The 21,323-nt window shown below is 38.1% G+C and overlaps 1 protein-coding gene across 3 annotated transcripts in view; it reads left to right on the top strand.

Moving 5' to 3' along the window:
• PRKD1 (protein kinase D1) overlaps nt 1-21,323 on the top strand; it is a 145,074-nt gene that overhangs the window by 76,480 nt on the left and 47,271 nt on the right. For 2 of the 3 annotated variants that reach the window (XM_085301648.1, XM_085301650.1), the window contains exons 3-5: nt 17,403-17,534; nt 18,252-18,412; nt 21,293-21,316. In XM_085301648.1, the coding sequence (XP_085157774.1) occupies nt 17,403-17,534; nt 18,252-18,412; nt 21,293-21,316 (317 nt within the window). The remainder of the gene's footprint in view (nt 1-17,402; nt 17,535-18,251; nt 18,413-21,292; nt 21,317-21,323) is intronic. The other variant, XM_085301649.1, reaches the window with a different exon arrangement.

Raw genomic sequence — 21,323 nt, 5'->3', positions numbered from 1 at the left:
GAAGATGGCTGAATAGCTTTATTTTTGCAGTTGGAACATGCAGTTAGAGCAGCTGGAGAGACMCCTGAGAAACAGAGTCGTGTGTCRTACAGAGATAGGAACTGAAGCTATAGAAAAAGGGAGGATTAGTGAAGAGAAAACCAAAGTCCCAATGGATGCTGAAAAAAGGGAAGGTATGAGTTAGGTCAACATCACCTCAACCAATTGGGATTTTAATTACAGATTTTCCTGTATAGGACCTTCTTCCATACTCTTTGATTACAATAGGAAGAAGTTAAGTAAAGAATGATGCAAGTCATTCCTGTAAGTCAGCATTCATCTTTTCCGTATCAGGAAACAAATTTTTCCCTTTTGAAAAGATGCCAGTAATCTCTATTTCATATTTGCCACAGAAAATAATCGCTCAAGGTCAGTAAATTTGAGGCAATGAAAAAAATCAGCAGAGAATTTAATGTTTTATATGGTATATAGCTTATATGCTTTTGAAATGAAGACCACATGTTTTCCAGATTGCCAGAATTAGGCAAGTAGCTGATTAAATATTTAAAATCAGGACTTTATGCAGTACTTYAAAATGATAAAGGAGAACAATACTGTTTGAGAGAATTAGGGSACTGGTGCTTTTGTTTCTTGGGTGAACCATCTGTCTGTGGGAGAGGCCAAGCCTAAGAAACTCTGCAATAGGTAGAGGAAGGCTRTTAAGCCAACAGTATGTGAAAATGTGGGTAATATCTACGGTTGCCCAGGGTCCATATGGCTTTTTTCTCTCAGCGTTCAGCACAGAGTGTGCAATGCAGTCTGAAAGCCTGGAATTTTGAGTCTGACAGGTAATATCACAAAGTGCTGTTGTACAGGGTTCAAGTAATCAAATTTTAGCTAAAAGAAAATCCCTGGGCTACACCATTATACACTTCCTAGTAACTCTGGTATACAGTTGTTGACAGTATTGATCAACTATATCATTTTATCTTGTTTTATTTATGATGTGCTCATGAATGGAATGTATTGTTTGTATATTCTTTTTTCTATCTCAGTCATTTTTTAATTATTTCCCTCTTACAATTCATGGAATGCATGAAAATAGTACATATCATGATGGGTTAAAAAGAAAAGAAAAGTAAATACAGACTTGAGGTAAGCCAAATCTTTTAGAAGGTCAGCGTAATTGAGGAACCTTGAAATTGTTGTGTTTTGAATAAATCTACAATGCAGGAGCCATTTGCAACAATCTGGTGTACTGAGAACTAAGAATATTATAATTTGTCATGTATTGCTGTGTGGTTTTGCAGGAGACAGGGCCTGATCACAATACTTATCTGCATAGTTATTTAGTCTAAAATTCCACAGAGCTCTAAAGTAGATGGTGGTTGTGTTTGTATAAGTATATAGCCTTTCTGAGCCATATATGGCTTAGATCATTATTTAGAATATGTTATTATTATATTTAATCATATCACCACAGATCACCAAAAAATATCTTCAGGGCCCTCTGACTACAAGTGGCTTAATGTTCCAATCTTTCTGTTACAGGTAGAAATGCTTCTTGATAGGAAGCCCCATGATTTTCCTTAAGGCAGTCGTACCACTTTTAGAGAGGAAATAGCTTTAATTTTATGCCCACCACTTATGTCAGTGATTCTTCAGAGATTTCATAATTTCATTATATAAAAACTTCTACCAGCTGTTAGAACTTCATGAAAAAATGACATTTCTTTAAAACTGCCACACAACCTAAAGATCTCAGGTGCCAAGGATTTTATAGCAGATAACAGTTTGTAAATAGAAGCAGGACTGTTTGAAATATCCACACTTTGACAGAGCTCATGAATACTGGTAATGGGTTTAAGAAGTGATCGCAATAGTATGTGCAGTCAGAAAAACATTTTTGTAAGGTTTATTTGAAAATTTGTTTTCTTACACATTCTGACCTGTAGTTCTTCAAGAAAAACGTAATCCGTCTTTGAACACTGTTCTGTAAATTTGAATAGACATTTATTTTCAGATTMTCTGTCTTTCTAGCATATAAAATTATAAGGTTCTTGTATAATATCAAAAAAGTAGAAAGTTGTAGGAGTTTTACCATATTGTTATGTCAAATGGAAAACAATAAAACAGAGTTATTTTTTTTTTWAAAAAAAGTTAAAACTATGTCTTTGGGCAAATCACAAGTATAATCACATGAAAGAATGACCTTCCCGAACCATTACATCTGGCATCGTTCCTCATATTTTAAATAACAAAAGATATCCAAATTTTAGCCTTGAAGGCTAGAAAGTTCCTATTGCTTGTTACATTCGTAAGATATTGAGGAAGAAATGTGTGTTAACACACCTCTTATAGACTAATAAACTTTTATTACAAAGCTTCTTCCATGTTTTTCTCAAAAAATGATCTTCTAGTACCATTTTGATGTCCAGTGCTCATGTTGAGCTTCACAGAGAATCTCTGCTTAAATATCCAGTTCATTTAGCTCAGTTGTGTAGAACTTTTTCTGTTCTGGTTACAATTATATCAGTTCAGAAAGAAATGCCATTAATTTCCYGAAATTTCCTTCTTCATGTAGCTTGTTTTTGTAGACTGCTCACATATAAGTGCTAGTATAGTTGCATGCAGGAGGTTTTAAAATGTTAATTGGTGCAAAGGTGCTTCTTAGGACCAACTTTTGTGATTTTTGAATAAAACATTGAAATTAGCCTAAAAAAAAAAAAAAAAAAGTTGTTACCCATGTGGGAAACCTAGCTTAGCGAAGAGGTATTATTCTGAAACCTTGTCTACGACAACAGAAATTTGCCAGGGAAAGAGGAAGGGGGACCACTAGGTCATCAATTTAATGGTTACATTTCCCAGAAAAAGAGGTAGGTCAATTGTGTTCATTGTAGGTTTGCCCATTTTTATTTGCATGATCATGCCAGTTTGCATGCTGTGGTTTCCTGAGTTTGGAATCCCAGTTCTGATCCACTTTGTTTTCTGTCTTCCTTCTGTCCTTCTGCAGGAGGTCCCTGCAAAGACAAGTTACTTGCASATGTCTTTCCTATATTTCCTGTATTATATTATTTCCTATATATACAAGAGCTGTAACACCAGCTCTTATACACTACAGCAATATAACTCTGATACACATTTAGTGCAACATTAAATAAATAAAAAAACACATACCTATTCTAATATTACAGAGTTGTAATTATTTTCCTCACTCAATGTCACTTGAATTTTAACGTCGGAGAAATTAACAGCTGTATATACTCAYCTACTGGTATTGAGTTTTCTTCATTAGTCAGAGGACATGATGCTCAAAAGACTTTCTGACTCTCTGAATGCAAAAACAGCAAATGAAACTTGCAATATTTCAGGGCCTCAGTGATGGTTAAAAGGTTACAAGTGAAATCCTTTGATAACATGCCTTGAGTTATGAAAGATTTTAAATACAGACATTTCCTCCATAAACATGTAAAAGCATCAGTGTTTTGCAGTAAATGACCCTAACTAAATGCAGCAGCTAATTTTTGCTATGCTAAGACTCATGTATCATGGAGAGGAKAAAAATATACGCAATTCTGTAATGTTAGACAAAAGAAAAGAACTCTATAAGGAGTCTGTCGTATTCAGAGAAGACTAATGTAGGGTTTTTTTTGCTGAAATATGTTCAGACAGCAAAATAATRCATTGCCAATATTTACTGCCTGGACAGAGCTGACATTGTTTCAGGTYGTAATAGACTTCAGTGATAGTTTATTATACAAATCAGCCTTTTTCAATAAATCTCTGCTGAAAATATGGGGTCATGAGTGTTTTTGCATAATACTTAATTTGTAGATACCTTCAAAACTTGTTTGGTGTGGTGGGGAGTGCCCCTCTGAAAAAAAGAGATTGACATTGAKGACTAGCAGAGGATGATCCTGAGATCTTTTGGGAATGACCAAAAGTATGTGTTATATGGAACTAGTTAAAGTATTTTATTTCTACTTACATCCCAAATACCTGAGCAGAATATACATTCCAAAGCTCTGTAGACTCAAGGTTTATTATGACAAATATTTCTGAGTAGCGTATCTGAAAGAGACAGTAGAGCACAATGTTATTACTACAGCTGTGCTGCGTAAGAGCTGTGCACCCCCAGGGTAAGCGTCCCCTGCGGCACTGATATCCGGGGTCAGAAGCTTCCTAATACCACTGCTTTCATTTTTTATTGCATGCATCAATGCTAGTTAGTGTAGAGAAGGCTGAACTGTCAGTTCAGTTTGTTTCATATCCTAATACTRTACGTTATCTGATTTGCATAATAGTTTATTGTAGGGTCTCTTATAARGACTGGGCAAATGATTAAAAGTTTTCATCATTTCATTTTCATTATTTTTGATGTTGTATTTATATTCTTTACAGTTTAAGGCATAATAAATATGATTGTCTTCTGGTTTAGAGCTTATGTTGCAGGTTCTTGGAAGATATGAGAAGTTATCTAGAAAAATTGATAGTTGAGAGAAGTTGCATGTTGTTGCTTAAGCATTTTATTCCATTTTAAGGAAAAAAATGTACCTGTAGATATCATATAATTGAAACAGTTTGCTACAGAGCAAAAGGTTTCTGGTGAAGCACAAGAAATTTAATCTTCTCAGAATGCYGCACCTGCTGTGCTTTTAAAGTAATAATGAATATTATTAGTTGTATTTTACATTGGTGCATGATGCAGTGGGTTTCTATGGAGTGATGTTGTGCGTCTGTCTACTGACTGGTCCGCAGAATATAAGTACAGAGTGTTGCAAATAGCTAATGGAATTGTCTTTCAGGTCCCCTATAGCTACTGGTATTGTAGAGGTGAAATGTTAGATGTTATTATGAGACTGGAAGGAAAAAGAGTATGTTGAGATTCAGGTTCAGTCATCTACACATTAAAAAAGCATTCGTTATCAGCATTATTAGTCCTTATAAGCACAGTTTTGTTTTTACCTACTGTACAGTTTTGTTTCTTTTGTTTTATGTAGTTTTTAATATTATCTGTTTTAATACTTTATTTCAGTTGACTATATAGGATTCTGATAGTATTTGTGTAGGAGATATGAAGATACATAATTCAGGACTTTGTGTCAGTTTTTACTTAAAACCACAGACTCCTTTGAACCCCGCTTGGCTCGTCAGGCTACACTGCTGCCCATTCACTAGACCRTATCACTAATGCTGTTCGCTCAGTAAGGTATCATTTGCCATGTTGCTGTTTTCTTAGTTGTGCATTTTCTGSTTCATTAGAAAAGTATCTCTTGATGCAAGAAAGAGGAATGCTCTTTCTTAGTGGTATTTTTGCTATGGGACTCTCCACTGCAGAGATCACTGAAGCCAACATTTACTTAACTGTTGAATTATATTTCAGATTGAAAGAAGATCAAATCTTTGGGGAAAGGATTTTATTGAGGTCTATCTGTAGGAAAGATTCCTTTTGACTAGAATGCTCTTGAAAATTAGTCAGCAGACGAAAGCAGGAAGCAAGATACAGAAGTTGCAAAGATGTAATCAAAGGTGGCTGCAAATGAGCAGTCATTCATTCGCACGTACTGAAAGGAGGAGAAACCGAAGCTTGCAGCTTTGTAGGTCTCTTTGGTTCAACCCACTCTTCCTGTCTACTCAGGAAAAGGAAGTGAATTTTATGCAAGGTGATCTTAAGCTGAAAAACGTTCTTCAGTCTTAATATGATTCAGTAGTATTTGCTACCAGCTTGAACTGGATCAATAAAAAGATATTTCTCAGGTTCCACTGGTAAAATAAAGGACGGAAATGTGAATCACCAAAATAACAAAGTAAGCTTCACATGAGATGGAGTATGCTGTCTTTGATACACCAGCTTCTTTAAGCTGTTAGGTACTCTTGTGAGCAGCCTTTAAGAATTATGTATTTCAACTGCCGTTTGTTAATGCCATTATGGAGATATAACTTCGTATCTTTTCTTTCTGGAGAAGCCAAACAGTTAAAAAGTTGCATCAAGCTTTTGCGTTAAGCTGTGACATTAGATCATGATTGTAGATAAGTTAACCTTTTACCAAAATGAAGGTTGCAGTTCATACTTTGAAGTTGTTACTACGAGCTGTTTGTAGATCCAACCTTCAGCAATGCTTCGGTGCGTTTGAGACTATTTTTGGATGAACTAGATTTGCCTTTTTTTTCCCTCCCACCCCCTTAAATGGAAGCACGACCTGTATAGGAGAAGTTGGCAAATGGCAGGAATGCTATGGTTCTCGACTTCCGTACTCTGGCTCTTTTTGAATCCTGTTTTCCCCAGGCCTGCAGGGAAACAGATACTTTAGACGTCCACAGACTTTTGTTCTTGCCAACGTAGTTTGTTCATGATATGTCTTGTTCATAAGGTTTATTAAAAACTGCTGTGTAAACTTACCTAGTCTTTTCATGTTATGTGGAGCAGAAAACAATTTTATATTGACAGTTTTAATCTGAGTTTGCTTATAAAAAGTCCATCCATTTTTACTGGGGTGAAATTGCACTTGGTTGTAAGAGATCTTTGCCAGCCACTGGAAGGCAGAYGAGGAATATTAGCATCTTGTAAGAATTAGTGGAATATGCTTCATCGGCGTGCTGTGAGGAGTCACGCTCAGCTTGGCAAGGAAAGCCAGTCGCAGCTACTCCACTTTCCCTTGCTGAGTTGGTGAGGACAGGAATTGTCTCACTGCTTATGTTGAAAGGCTGTTTTTGTTTTAATATCGTAGAGACAATATCCCATCTGATCATTCGTCTGTGATATCTTTCTTGGATTCAGTACAGTTGATACTGTCTTATAGATGATGGACTGTATTGAACTGAATAAAAGCTGTGCATAACTATGTAGTGAATGCTACATTTAAACGGAACTGGATTGTAATGTTAGCTTCACTGCCAGCTCCTTGAGATAAATATTATATCTTTGAACCATACAGGAGAGTCGGTCACTTTGCTTTGTTGCGACTGAAATACGTGGTTCTCTCGGCATCTTGTTGGCTACCTTAAGGTCCTCTTTTAGCCGGTATATTTGAGAAATGTGGCCGTCTTTTCTCCATCCTATCCAAGGTGGTATCTTTTGTAATTATTATTCTCATACGCTGTTTTAATCCTCTGTAGATCTCATCTTTTTTGTATTTCTGTGGAGGTCAGGCTCACTGCTGTTTAAATTAAAGCAGTTCTGATTTTGCATCCCTCCCTGTCCCTTAGCGTACTTCTTTCTTGGATCATGAATTTCATCCGGGAGATGCCAGATGTTTGAAGTCGTTAGGACTAAAAGATATTTTGCTTGTTTGTGCCTCTGCCTCATTGTCTTTTCTGAGCTCTGCAGGATTGTAATTGTTACCTTCTAGATACAGATTTCAAGATGCATTTTTTTATGCATGAACTGAATCTTTCTGAGCTCCTCCTCCCATCTTGCCTTACCTTTCTTTCTTTTTTTTTTTTTTTTTTTTTTTTTTTTCTTCTAGAGGAGGCAGTAGGTAAAAATAGGATGAAAAGGTAGATATCCCATCAACAACAGTTCTTTACTCTGGTTATGTTCTCTGGTGATAATAAGAAATCACTTAATTTTGCTTTTAGTACTGATACAGAAATACAGGTGGTGCCAGTTGTTCTTCTTTAGGTCTTTCCATATGCTTTTAATACTTAATGATTAGTTCAGCAACAGAAAAATTTGAATCAGTTGCAAGGTTTTTGCAAATGTGACTTGCAAGAAAGAAAGGAATGTATTTCTTCACTGTTACAGAAATGACCTCACTTCACCTGTATAAGCAAGTTTTTTGAACTCTAACAAATTTCCCACTCGTGTCAAGTTTTTATGAGTCAGTGTAAAGCTAGACTATTTGGTAGTTATAAGCAATGCTATTTTGCATTTCCCAAAAAATTAAAACTACATTTTGGAAAAATTAATATTTGTATTGAAGATGAATTTTCCTTGAAACAAATGCATGCAAATCCTGTTGTCAAGACAGCACCTGTTTATGAGAAGTCACAGCTGGACTGCTACCCAGTAGGTCAGGTCTCCTGCATTGTACAATTGTCTAATTTTAGATAATAAATTTTCAATTTATTGTTGTGCTGTTCACTGAAAATGCAAAGTTTTCTGTTCAGCTCAGATAGCATATCTGGATTTCTGGCAGACATACAAACACATTCCTTATGTAGGTTTCTTAAATAAAGTATGCTTCCGTGGGGAAGCATGGGAAAGGGAAGATCCTCACATAGATAACTTTATCATTTAGGAAATAAAGAGTAGCTGAGTTTTCAGATCAGTAGATCAAAAAGTATAATCAGTTTTCACAGTGGAAGGAGGTCAGCAGCAGAGTCCTGAAAACTGGTTGGGCCTGTACTGTTAAATATATATTGGTTCAAAAAGCACCTGGGAAAATTCATGGAAGAAAAATCCAGGAGTCTGGGGAAATACCATGAGATGCTGATGTTTTTTTGTGAATCTTTTTTTTAACCATGGTGGAAGACAGCATTCTGGGCCTAGCAGGTTTTGGTCTAATTCAATCATTTTCATCACTTTTGTGTTCCTGCCACATGATTCCAGTGAGAAGAAATATTTTTCCGGTTAGCATCAGTTTAATAGTAGTAACCTCCGTACCTGGGAATTTTCTGTTATGTTGTTATGATTAAGGCAGAATAAACAAATACATGATTTTTGATTGGTATACATTAGTATGTTGTATACACAATCTAGAAAAGATAGAGTTAAAATGGCATTTTTTACAGCTAATATTTTTAGGAAAATGCCCATTAACTTCTAAAGTAGCTGTAACTAATTCTGTAAGCTCATTTTGTGTTACATAGTAACTGTATTGTCTGTTTAAGCTCTGAACTTAAAAATCCTATTTTCCTTAAAATATCTTGTTCCCACTTGAATCAAACAATTTGTGTTTCCCTTGTTGTTCATTTTTAATCTGTTTTCTTAATATGATATACATCACATTTACTCTTCTTTAAAGAATTTCAGATGTTGTCATTGACTGAGTCTAGCACTACCCTTTTCGTGGCAGTAGCTCCACAGATGATTCACGTGTCCCACGTTCATCTGACTCTGCCTCAAAAGCTCGGAGGTAATGAACCAAACTTGGAGTCTGTGGTACCCAGCGTGCTATACTTTAATGGATATTTCTACGTTCATTTAGGCTTTTAATTTGCTGGTATCATCTGATTAGCATTTTGAGCCAACATGAAGTGCTTATTTTATAGTTAAAAAGGCACTGATRGAGAAAACAAAAGTGCATGTTAATACAAAACGTATTTATGTCAAATGGGTAGATCAAATCTGTTTACTCTCTTGCAGATCTGTTTCTGCTATTTAATCTTCTTTCCTCTATGCTGTATGAATCTTGGATGTAGTAAAAATTATCTCACAGGGCATGTCTTTGTAGAGCACTTGAGATTTTCTTAAARGTAGAGTGGCAAAGTCTGATAGGTTTATGTAAAGTCATATACCGGGAAAAAAATTGTTCACCTCTTTAAAAAATTTTAAAAAATCTTTTTGAATGTGTGATTAAGAAATATTCAGTTACATTGTCTTTTCTTTCTCCTTTCTTATATTTTTTTCAGTTGTTTCGGCAATTAACACAGATTGTTTCTAATAAAACTGCCAAGCCTATGGGAGACGTCTTTTCCTCTCCAGATTATATCCTCTTCCTTCAAACGACTGCATCTTCCACTTCATTTTCACTAGCCATATTTAATAGGGAACATGCCTCTTCTAGGCTAACCAGCAAGCTCTTTGATTTAGTGGATAAATTATTTGATACATTTTTTTTGACAAAGTAATTTTAAACGATACATTCTTGACCAAACATTTTATTAGAATATTGTTAATGCACTGTAACAAACCTGGAGTGCAGGGCAGTTACAGGTGGATTAGAGAGAAGCATAGCACCTTTGGAATAACTTGCCCATTGGAGGAGCTGTGCTGGTAACCTGTCTGTTAACAGTGGATTTTAACCTGCGTAGATAAATGCCAGGAAAATTCTACTCTTTGGAAAATCGCTGTCCTTTTTCAGTCTAATTGAATTCATTTCCCCAATGCCACATTACTACGGTAGGTTTCAAATTAATTATGGCTTATTTTGAAAATATATATATATGTTTCAGTATCACTATTAAACTCACTGAGCTTAATTTCATTAGCTGGCTGCAGGCTTTGTTATTTTGAGAGGGCAACTAGGCATGCCCAGTCTGACTTTCATTTCCAGTAAGTACATTTGGGATACGATACACAACTTCTTTTAGGAACTGCTTAAGGTTTGTAGCTAAAGCAGGTCGGAGCACAAACAAGCCAACCCCGTCCCTGGAGGAATATAACAATTTGCAAAGGAAACGAAGAAGGAAGAGAATCAGGAGCTGATTGCAAGCGCAGGTTGCGATCCCTCGGTTTTTATACCTGGGTGGTGGGGTGGCTCCGGCCTGGAGACACTGTGACTCTGGCTCTTACAGAGGCATCGAGGACGTTTTTTGTTAACTTGGCTGGGGTGGGACTTGCTGTCTAAAAGAGGTGGGGAGAACTTGCCTGTTTCTAAGACCATTAAGACTCCCGTCAGGCGGTGTGTCRGTGTTGGTGCAGGAGCTGTTTTAAAGGGGTTATGTTTGTGTCTCAGTTTGTTTTTTTGGCTTCCCCCCCTTCTCGAATCCGGTACGTTCCTCTTACTCATTTCCTCTCCAGATGAAACAGTTCCAGTCTTTTAACCTCTCCTTGTATGGAAGTCTCTTCCAGGCCTCCGGTAGTTTTTCTCATCCGTAGTTCATCTCTATTAATTAAAATGCGTAGCAGTAATTCATTTGTTCGTTCCAGGCTGTGCCATCTTGTACAAATCATGTGCAGTCTGTTTACTTAGCATTGCTGGGTTCCCTTCTCTCTCTTTTCTAACCTTACCTTAGAAACAATTAGACTGGAGGTGAAAAACCCCATGGTTATATGCAGTCGTGCTCCTGTTCCTTGTCTCTGATCGTCCAGCGGCAAAGGTTTGAGACCCGAAGAAAGATTTATTCACATGTTATCCAGGCAGCCACTAAAGAGTATTCTCAAGTTGGACTAGGACTTCACTGAAATTTAAGTATTATGTGCCTTTCTCAAATGAACAGTGGAATACATCTTTTGATATCATGTTTAAAAAAAAAAAAGTGTGTGTGAGTGTATAATGAATATATATTTATGAATTCTCATTTTCAGAGACATCAAAACTGTTGTGAATCATTTTCATTAAAGGGAGCTAAAATACAATTTAATGTATATAGGATTTTGTTAACAACTCCAGTATAAGATTTTATTTTTAATTCCACAAGATTTTTTTTTAACCCATCAGCATTATGCACTGTGTAACAAACCATTTTCTCTGCCTTTTGCGGAACAAATTTGAAGGAGTTATACAAGTTATACCGGTGCTTCTAATTCTTTTGGGACACGTCTTTAATTTGAGATGCACAGTTCTGGCAGAGAGCATGTCATCCAGCATTTGATTTTTCAGAAACCTGGAGAAGAACTCTGAATTACAAAACAGTTAGTCAGAAGAAACAGAGGTGTAAAAGATCTGCGGTGTTTACTTCATGATATTAAATCTCTTCTTCACTGCCGGTGTTTGTTTTGAACACTGCTGTGGCAGTGAACCAGTGGCAGTGCTCAATAAACTTGAGCAGTATTTCATTTTGTTTTCCTGTGCTGAATTATCATCTTTGAAGTGTAATGTTATGATTAACAGACTGAATCCATGAACTGAGCTATTGCTGATTTTTCCCTAGGGTGAAAAACAGGTAAATTTGTCAAAAAAAGGATGCTGTGCTTAGATTTTAAATGAATGTAAAACCTACTGTGCTGTACAGTTAGTAGGTTTAAACCTGTCTAATCATTCTCAGATTAGTAAATGTGTGTTAAAATTGAACTTTAGAAATACAGAATGTAAAGATGAATCAAGCACGCTGACTCATTAATATTAATCTTTTAATAAAACTCCCTGTAAATTAAGGCTAAGCTAACACTGGGCAAATGATTCCAAATGGTTTACTAATTCCTGAGTTTTATTGCTTAAATCCCACGTCACGGGTGAGACTGCGTAAGCGACAGCCCGTGGTGGGTCTGGGTGTCTGGGTCTGTGCAGGACCCAGCGGGGTTAGAGCTTTCCCCGCAGCCGCCCCTGGCGCCCGCCGCCCTCCCGGCGTCTCGGCGGCTGGGTCTCGGCCGGGCTCCCCGCGGGGACCTCGCCGCTGGCCCGGGACAGCGGGCCRCCAAGTCCTCTTGGTCGGTGCCGGGCAGCTGCTCGCGGTTCCCAGGTGCAGGCATCACCAGCCGGGGGTCCTGGGTCCCCCGCGTCCGTCCCCTCACGCCCCCCCTCCCCAGGCTCTTTTGCTGCTCRTGGGGTCTTCTCCACCTGCTTTCCAGGCCCCTTCCTCTTCCCGAGACCACTAAGGGAGCCCTTGTGGGGCCTCCTCCTCTTTCCGAGCCCCCAGGTCCCCGGTTTTCCCAGTCCCTGGCAGTCCACGTGCAGGAGCACAAAGCGTGGTCGGCCTCCAAACCGGTGGCTGGTGGTTGCGTCCCTGCCGTTAGCTGGAGGGTTCGGAAGGTGCCACCTCTCTTTGGTCGGGTGTTAGCCAAACTCGCAACCGGTTTAGCAAGTGAGCGGCAGGCCTCTGCTTGAACAGTTCAGAAGTTCACTTTTGGATATTCACTCCCCCTTAATTACCTGACACCCATTTACATTCATAATTTAAGCTATTTTTCACCTCTAACATCAGGACAAAGCACTAACAAAGAAGAAAAAAAACCTAATTGGAACTGAAGAGTTTCCCTGCAAGGAAAGTTTAGAGTGCTGAAGTGTTCATGTAAATGTCTAGAAAATTCATTAGATATAAATTTTCCTTATCCAAGTTTCCTTATTTCAGAGCAGAACAAATAAGATTTAAAGAAACAGTGTGTTTTAAAATCTGTGTTTGTCTTGCTTTTAGGAAGTTATGTATACGTATATATGTATATATATACACACACACACACTGAAGACATTTAAATGGGATAAGTAAAATATGTACTATTGCGTGTGGTAGCAAGGTTATATAGTCACTGCTGCAAGAACATCAAATTCAGTATTTCAGGTGGTTTCTTTACATTTGATTTTAGCCTGCCTAAAATTGCATTRATGTTATTACTGCTGAAGTCATGGTATTTATTTAATATCACATTTATATGTAATGTAAATTAAAGAAAAGATTTAATAGGTCATTTCTAAAGTATTGGTTTACCTTACGTAGTAGAAACAGTTGCTGTTACAGGAGCACGCAGCACGATAATCCGTTAAATAACTTGCAGGGCRACCAGATGGCAGGTTTAATGGAAAGGGTGTCAATTATTCCTGTGCCGTTTSGGGTGGGGAGGAGGGAGGGAAGGGGAATCGTGCGGCAAAAGCTGGGCTGAGAGAGGCTGACACTCAGCCACAGAGCAGCTACCAGCTTCAGATGGAACTGAATTTAGGACACGGGAAGAGAGCCAAAGGCTCAGATCCCTAAGGCAAAACTGCTTGTGGGCGATTTTAATTTCAGATTTGATTCCACAAAGATACTGATACTTACTTTTTCTACAAACAGGATCTTAATAGAAAGATAAGTTGTTACTATAAATGCATTGTCTAAATTAAATTAAGTTGCCACTTTTCTAAGTTTAGTTGTGTAATTTGAAACTCTGAAAGAAACAAGTGAAGAGTTGAAGACTTGGTGATGCGTTCACAGCAGCCTGTGTCGCGGAGGAGATACGTGGTAGCGTGCTGTATCGTTGGAGATCCCCAAATCCTGCAGACGTGTGTGGATATATCGCAATATAGACCAAATGAGAGGAAGGGAAGATGCGAACCACCAACCTCCAAAATGATTCCTGGGCAGTCTCTGGGAGAACAGGAGATGGCAGATAACAGTCCTTTCGGCTGCTCTGTAGYGGAGAACCCTAACCAGGAGAACCAGGCTCCTGAGCTGTGGACTGAACAGTSTAAACGCTTGTGTGCGTTTTCGATGCAGAGAGATTACAGCTTGGCCGTAAAGTCTTGAAAACGCTCTCTTTGCCCCTCCTTCTCCAGTCCAGCTTGGGTTTAGAGCCAGTATTGTTTTCATCCATAACTTGGCCTCATCCAGCGGCTGGACCGTCAYAGCAGCAGTGGTGTTCCTCTGTGGCAGGGCCATAGAGGTTGCCTGGCTCTGTGCYGCTTTTTCGTCCTCGTGGCTGCGTGCTGCGGTTGTAAAGGCCCAGGAGAARAGCTAATCGTTGGGGAGCTCCACGAGTCAGTGACCTGTTGGGTTGGTGCTGTGCTAAGTTCTGTGGTGTATCTTCAGTGGGAAATTAAATAGGGAAGGGAATATGCCTGTATTTTGTTCTGATAGGTACAAATKAGGAATAATGACACATTTTTATATTTTAAATAACATCAAAAGATTTTTTTAATTTTGATTACTTGATCTTCCTCTCTATTATTCTTGGATTCAGTGGGAGCTGATGAAACACATCTTGGTGAAAGTCCTTGAATGTACACATGAAAAAACAGTTGATTAAGTCCTACACAAAAGTAAATTCTCAAGAATTCATTTAAATACRTAAAATGCATTTTGATGAGTTGTGTTTTGTAGCGGACCAAAGACAACATAGACTTCACAGTGTCAASATTGTCTTAGCAGTGAACTTGACCACTTTACCCTGGAAAACTCTAGAAAAATAATATAGTAAAACAAGCTTTCTTATATGATCTGAAGCCTTTGAGGCTGAAAAATACCTAGTCTGACATTGTTAAAAAATTGGAAAACCATTTTAAGTTTGAATTGGGATATTCTAACCTCTTGAACTGTTTTATGAAGTCCTAATTAATGAAGTAAGCTTTTTGTTAGGAAAACCAGGGGCTGAATAATCATACCAAGAGAAGATGAAATCTGCAGTTGGGTAAATTGTTGGGTAATTTAGATTGTTTTAATCAAAAAAGGGAGGTTGGAGTTATTGAATCCTGCTTTAGTGGTGATATTCCAAGTATCTCTGATAAAAAAAAATCCCTGGACTGGAAGCTAAATGTAACTACAAATAGCTAGCCGTGTTTTCCTGTGGACATTTTTAGAAAAGATTTTCCTAAGAGGTGCAGTTTCCTGCAGAGACTGTCCTTTTTTCACTAATACAAAAGGAATAAGCCAGGTCTTACTGGTGTTTGGTACTGTTAAGAATTTATTTGAGCTGAACCACTAACACTTTTTTTCTTAATTCCAAATTAGTAATATATTTCTGGTCAGTGACAAAATATTTCTGGTACGTAACWACATAGTCACTTCATTCTGACCAGTAACCGTGAGGTGTAAGCTCACAATTAAATTAAACTATGGGATTAAATAACAGTCTAGAGGATATTAAATATATGCCTACATGCTTAATGTTTAACAACAAAGCAGAATTTGTAGGATGAAGTAATATTTTCCGTTAGACTGACTGATCTGTGATCAAGAGGCCTTATTTGTTTTCTGTCATTTTGTGTAGTATGTATGAAGTATCTTATTAATTCAGGTGTTCACAGATCCTACCGCAGCACCGTTGTCTGATTAATACACTAAACTTCGAGTTAAAGGTAAAGCCTGCAACTAAATCAGTGCCTGCTGCATTGAGGCATCTGTCTAACCGGTGCGAATTCTCTCATCGGTATTACTGCAGTACTCCTTACAAACACATTATTGATTTTTTTCCCAAAAAATTTTTTATTAACTTCCTATTATTCTAAAAAGAACAAAAAAGATTTAATTAAAATACATTTTGAAAACTGTTGTGGTATTGACTGTCTCTGTGTACAGAGACACTTCCTAAGTTCTTCTTAAAACACTAACAGTTGTTTATTTTATAGTTTATACCAGTGCCAAAGTAGCTCATTTATCTCTTACAACTGTTTCAATAGTTGGGAGCTCTCGTCACCAAAAAGGACTGGCACTTCAAGAAAGCTATGGCAGTCTTCTGAACTTCTCTGTCTTTTCCAACTGTAACATACATTTTCTTTTAGAGCTGCGTTCCTTTTGATTAGCACCAGTTTGAGTGCTACAGTTCACAGATACCAAYACAGGCTGCTAAATAAGGAATACCAAATAGCCAGGTGAAATGGCCCATTTTTCTTTGGTTGTCTTTAAAAAAAAAAATGCATCTTCACTGGCTGTATCCAGTGTATCGTATGTACRTATATCTCCAAGTCTGCAAATAGTAAGTTGAAAAATTCCCAACGCTTGATGTACTGCACTATACTCTTGTGCTTTTGYGGGAAAACGGTCTCAGAGAAACTATTTATCCTAATGGTTTAAAGGGTGTTGTAATAAATCTGAATGAATGTAGCAACTTSATACTGTCTTCTTGAGAAATGGCTATGTAAAGTAACCTAAAGTGAGCAGATTCCATTGCGAATATTTCGGTATCCGGCAAGAACGAGCCTGGCGAAGCCGGCACGCTCTCCTAGTGTCTGGCAGGTCAGGAACAGACCCCACACGGGCTCGTTTATGCTGCAGTGAAGACGAGAGTGTGGCAGGGTGACCATTAAGGCAAACACCGAACCTAAAGCTCTGTGGTAGGGAGTCACCTGCTTTCCGGGGGTGATTTGCAGCTGGGGGTTAACTCATGTCTTATGTTTGCTGTGGTATTTTGGGAAAGATTTGTCAGTTATACTATGAACCCAGGCACTTGAGCAGAACCGTTTGAAATAGAGTTTTAGAGAGATTTAGAGAATTTTCTTCAACTATTTTTCATACAGAATTTTGATGCCCCTTGGTTTGCTTCAGTCCTCCTCCCTCTCCGGATTGGGGACTTCATCTTGACTAGTTTTAGTTGTCTTGATTATATTAGTTATTCAGACTCTCTTTATGTTCAGTGGGGAGGAATGAACCTGGAAAGTTCTCTCCGGAGAGAGAACATCCCAGGCTGGTTCTCTGCTCGTGTCTGTACAACTGCGTTCGGTGCCGGTCCAAGCGCGGCCCTATCGTCRACTGAATTTTAGGTGCTATACGATTAATAACAGGTGATGTAAAGGACAAGCTTATGGGCGAATTAGAAAGACATCAGTCGCTCGAGACAGGGCATGTAACTTGTACAGCGTCACGAGGTGATTAGCTTTGTTTTGAGTTGATTTAAAAGAAAATTTGGCAGGTGTGCTGCAAATTTTTAAAAGCAGGTTTATTTTTTTCTGGTGGTGGTGTAGCGTGGCGGAGTGTCACCAATGTTTTATGTTTAAAATGTAGTACAGCGACCTATACACAATTCGAAGTTCATCCTATCCTTTTACAGCATATTCTGCATGAATAAGGAGGAAACTCRTAATAGTAATTACCAGAGGGTGTTGTGTTTTGTTTTGTGATCAAATACCACAAAATTGAAGGGTATGAGCTACGTCGTTAATTCTCTTCGGTTTGGAATGATCTTGTTGTTACAGCTTCTGCTACATTTGAAGATTTTCAGATCCGGCCCCATGCTCTTTTTGTTCATTCCTACCGAGCACCGGCCTTCTGCGACCACTGCGGAGAAATGCTGTGGGGACTGGTGCGGCAGGGGCTCAAGTGTGAAGGTAAGCTGCGGGGAGAGCCGCTTTTGGAAGCTCAGAAAGCGGCTGRGCTGGTCCGCTTGCGCGTGCTGTCTCCGCTTCTGCTTTTAAAGTGCTTGGGCACAAGAAGAATTTTACAATTAAGTAGCAACAGTAAGACCTACCTAACTAAACAATTAATTGATAAGGATTTAACTGCGCCGAGATTTTTCTAGTTATTGCTCCATAACTTGAAGGATAAAAAAAAATCAGGCTATATGTATTTTTAAGGAAGGGTTATCTTCTGAGTCTTATCTGTACTTCTCTTATCCTGAGCCTATTTCCTATGTCTAATTGCATATCGGTTTAATTTAGTTAATTAAATCGAAATTGCTGTCAGTCCCTAGAAGGCTGTGCTAGGTATCTTCTTTTCTCCTTCTGCCACAACTGGTTTGGCTCCTGCCGGACTGTGTGTGCCGGACCTCCGTGAGCTCCCACCCACGGACCACAGAACCCTCCTGTGCTTCACAACACGGAGTTTTGGAGAATCAAAGAATAAACAGTGGCTATACATAYAACTTTCCGAAGTGTGTGATATTATCTCCCTATAATCCAGTAGCATTTAGGAGCCAAACAGCAGAGTTGAGGAAGAAAATTTCGGCAGAAATAAGRGTGTCATTTTTGTCCACTGGGAAAACGTTATTTGCTTTTTTTTTTTCTGTAATAAGCTATATTCAAATGGTTTTAAATTTCTCTTTTCAGGATGTGGTCTGAATTACCATAAGAGATGTGCATTTAAAATCCCTAACAACTGCAGTGGTGTGCGTAAAAGGCGTCTGTCAAACGTTTCCTTAACAGGRCTGAGCACTGTTCGGACGGTTTCTGCAGAGCCCTCACCTAGCACGCCAGATGAAGCTCTTCTGGTATGGAATTCCCTGGTTATAAAAGCAATGCGTGTTGCTGTTGAGAAACATGGGCACTTAGTGCTATGGGATCTGATTTTGCCTGTTACAGACTACAGATGAGGCTGCTGTTTAAATTATAAAGCTTTGTAGTGAGAARAGGTGTCTTAATGTAGCACGGAGGTCAGTAGCTAGGGGTGTGTGTGAGAAATTGTCACTTCTGGTGCTCCCGGGGTTCTTCTCCCACTCTGAAGAAGTAGGTTAGTTTGGAGGTCCAAAATTGCCTGCTGTGCTAATGGATGCTGCACCTTGTTGGAGAGTGACTTCTCTGGAACTGGAAATTGCATTTCTTCTATGTCAGACCATTATAATCACTGGTTTATGATATAGCAAAGAGATGACCTCAGGAGAACRCTCTGAGGCAAATTCCACTGTATCCGATTCCCTGCCACAGGTAATTGTTTTGAGCCGGTGTGTTTAGAGTATTTCTTGAGAATGTTTTGGGTTCTTCGTGTTCAGAAGGAGGTAAGAGGAATCTCCACTATTTCCTTAATCTGAGCTTTGTGGTAAATGCCACATATATATACCATTGTGTGTGTGTGTCTGTATATATGTGTGCATACATACAGGTGTGCAGGGTACACACATGTGCCTGAACAGTATACTTGTATGTACTCTTATATAGTATATGCAGTTTTCCATCCTGAAAACAAGTCTTCTGAGAATACAGTTTATTGACTAGAATAAGTCAGATCTATGTGTACTTTTTAATCTTTGGAATATTTGTTCCTTTTAATACTCCTGGTCATAATCTACTTGAGTAGTTAAGAATTTATGCTATGTGCACAGAAATGAATACACCCCAAATGAAAGTTTTGAAAACTTTAAAGTGTAAAAGAGAAGACAGAATTTATAAGGATACACAACAAATATTATCTTGTTTTCCTCTCAATTAGAATATTACACTTATTAAACTTGACATACTAAAAGGACCGTATAGGAAATGATGCAGACCTAGTGTTACATGCAGTACCATCTATGAACCATAATTATGTACTTATGCTACTGATTATCATTAACCTAAAGCTACTTGGAAATTAAGGTTAGCATTATGAAGCTGTATTTTTAATTGAAAAGCTGCATAAATAGARTGCTTAAGTTCAGCAAAAAGCACAGCAACAAATCTTCATAGATTATTCATAATTCTCAGAAGTTTGTTTTTCAAATGCTGACTTATTTGGGCCAATACAAATTAAAATTATGAGGAAGCCTGGTCCTCATTCTGAATTGTTTCTGGCATTGTGGTTAAAAGGRTTGTATGGGTGATATATATCTTCTGTATAAATAGATACCACATACTGTACAGTTTCCAGATAGCAAAAAAAATTCASTTTGAAATTTAACTGTAGGACTCTATTGGTAGCTGATACAGTCTTTAAATTAAGTATATGTTTTGCAAAGACATGTATTTTAAGTCTTCTTTTGGAAATGTTAAAATTATCAGTAAGAGTTTTCCAGTGAAGAAATGCAGGAGGTTTCATGTATACTGCAGGCTATACTCCTCTAAAAAGTCGTAATTGCTGTGCCCGAGCTGATGGTTCAGAACATCACATATGTGCACGTGCACACACACACGCACACACACACGCTAGTGCGCATGTGCACACACGGAGAGAAAGAAAATATGTTTACAGAAGGTCACAGGCATAACCCTAGAGAAACGTACCAGATAGCTTTCAATTTTCACCTTTATTTCTGGAAGTCCTGGCAGCACTTACCAACTTTTCAGAACTGATTTCAGATATGGCTTCTACTTGTTTTCTGTGTTATTGAATAGTTTTCCTTCCTTTTTTTTTTTTTTTTTTCTTTTCCTTTTTTTTTTTTTTTTTTTTTCATAAGCTTTGTCAGGTCTCATATATCAAACCTGTCCTTTGGACTCCATTCTTCCGCAGTGCTCATGAGATAAGTTTTATTGCGGTTTATACTGTGGTATCAATCAAAGCATGCACTTTGGAATGTGTTTCCTTCTTCTAGCATCTGTGTGAATATACTAAGCGACACCATCCTTGTCCACAAAACTGCATCATTCATTATTATTGTTTTTATTGGCACAGCACTTTACCGACTCACTGATAACGGAACAGAACTGCTGCGTGGGGTCGCTGAATTAAATCAGAGATCTGCCACTTACTCAAATATGCCTAAAACAAATGTTATTTTTACCTCTCTTTACTGTGTAGAGTCAGAGCAGTTGAGGAGGAATGAGTTCCTGGAAACRTTTCGTAGGTGGAATTGTTAACAGAGTTACGATTTCAGGATCGTTATTGTTGATGCTGTGTGAACCAGAAAGAACCCGACTTTACCTTGCAGTGTTAAATTCTTTTAAGTCTGGCTGCTGGAAAAAGAGAATTGTCTTTCTGCTTACGCAGTTACAGCACTTGAAAAACCTCTGAGACAGGATAGTGTGGAATCCTGCAAACGTACTTTAATGATCCTTGCGTATGGACCTGCCGTATACGGACATAGATTCAGTTTGGTATAAATATGTCTGCGTTAGCCAATGAAGTCTTTCATTTGAGCTGAAAATGGGCTAGCGATTATGTTTCAAAATATTGATCCAAAGAGTAAAATATCTTTTTTTTTTCCTTCTTAACTTATTAGTAGTGTACATCTCATCAAAGAGAAATGCTAAAAATATGAAATTCTAGGAGGCTGCTAGGTAACCCGGATTTCTGCCTTTCATAGCTCAAATGCACTTCTTTTACATTCTATTCTATAACATAGAATGAAATTATGAATTAATAGCACATTCATGCTTGCTTCCAAAGTAACATTATTTTCTGTCTTTTTTTTCTTATTTCCTTGTTCTGTTTTTTTCTGCTTTCCAACTTCCTGTCTCAGTCTCCTGTCAGCCCTGGCTATGAGGTATGTA

This window comes from Rhea americana, unplaced genomic scaffold (assembly GCF_003343005.1).
Source record: "Rhea americana isolate MKP2758 unplaced genomic scaffold, rheAme1 scaffold_18, whole genome shotgun sequence".
Taxonomy (NCBI): domain Eukaryota; kingdom Metazoa; phylum Chordata; class Aves; order Rheiformes; family Rheidae; genus Rhea; species Rhea americana.
The sequence above is the reverse complement of the archived record's forward strand: the minus strand, read 5'-3'. Positions and strand labels throughout refer to the sequence as shown.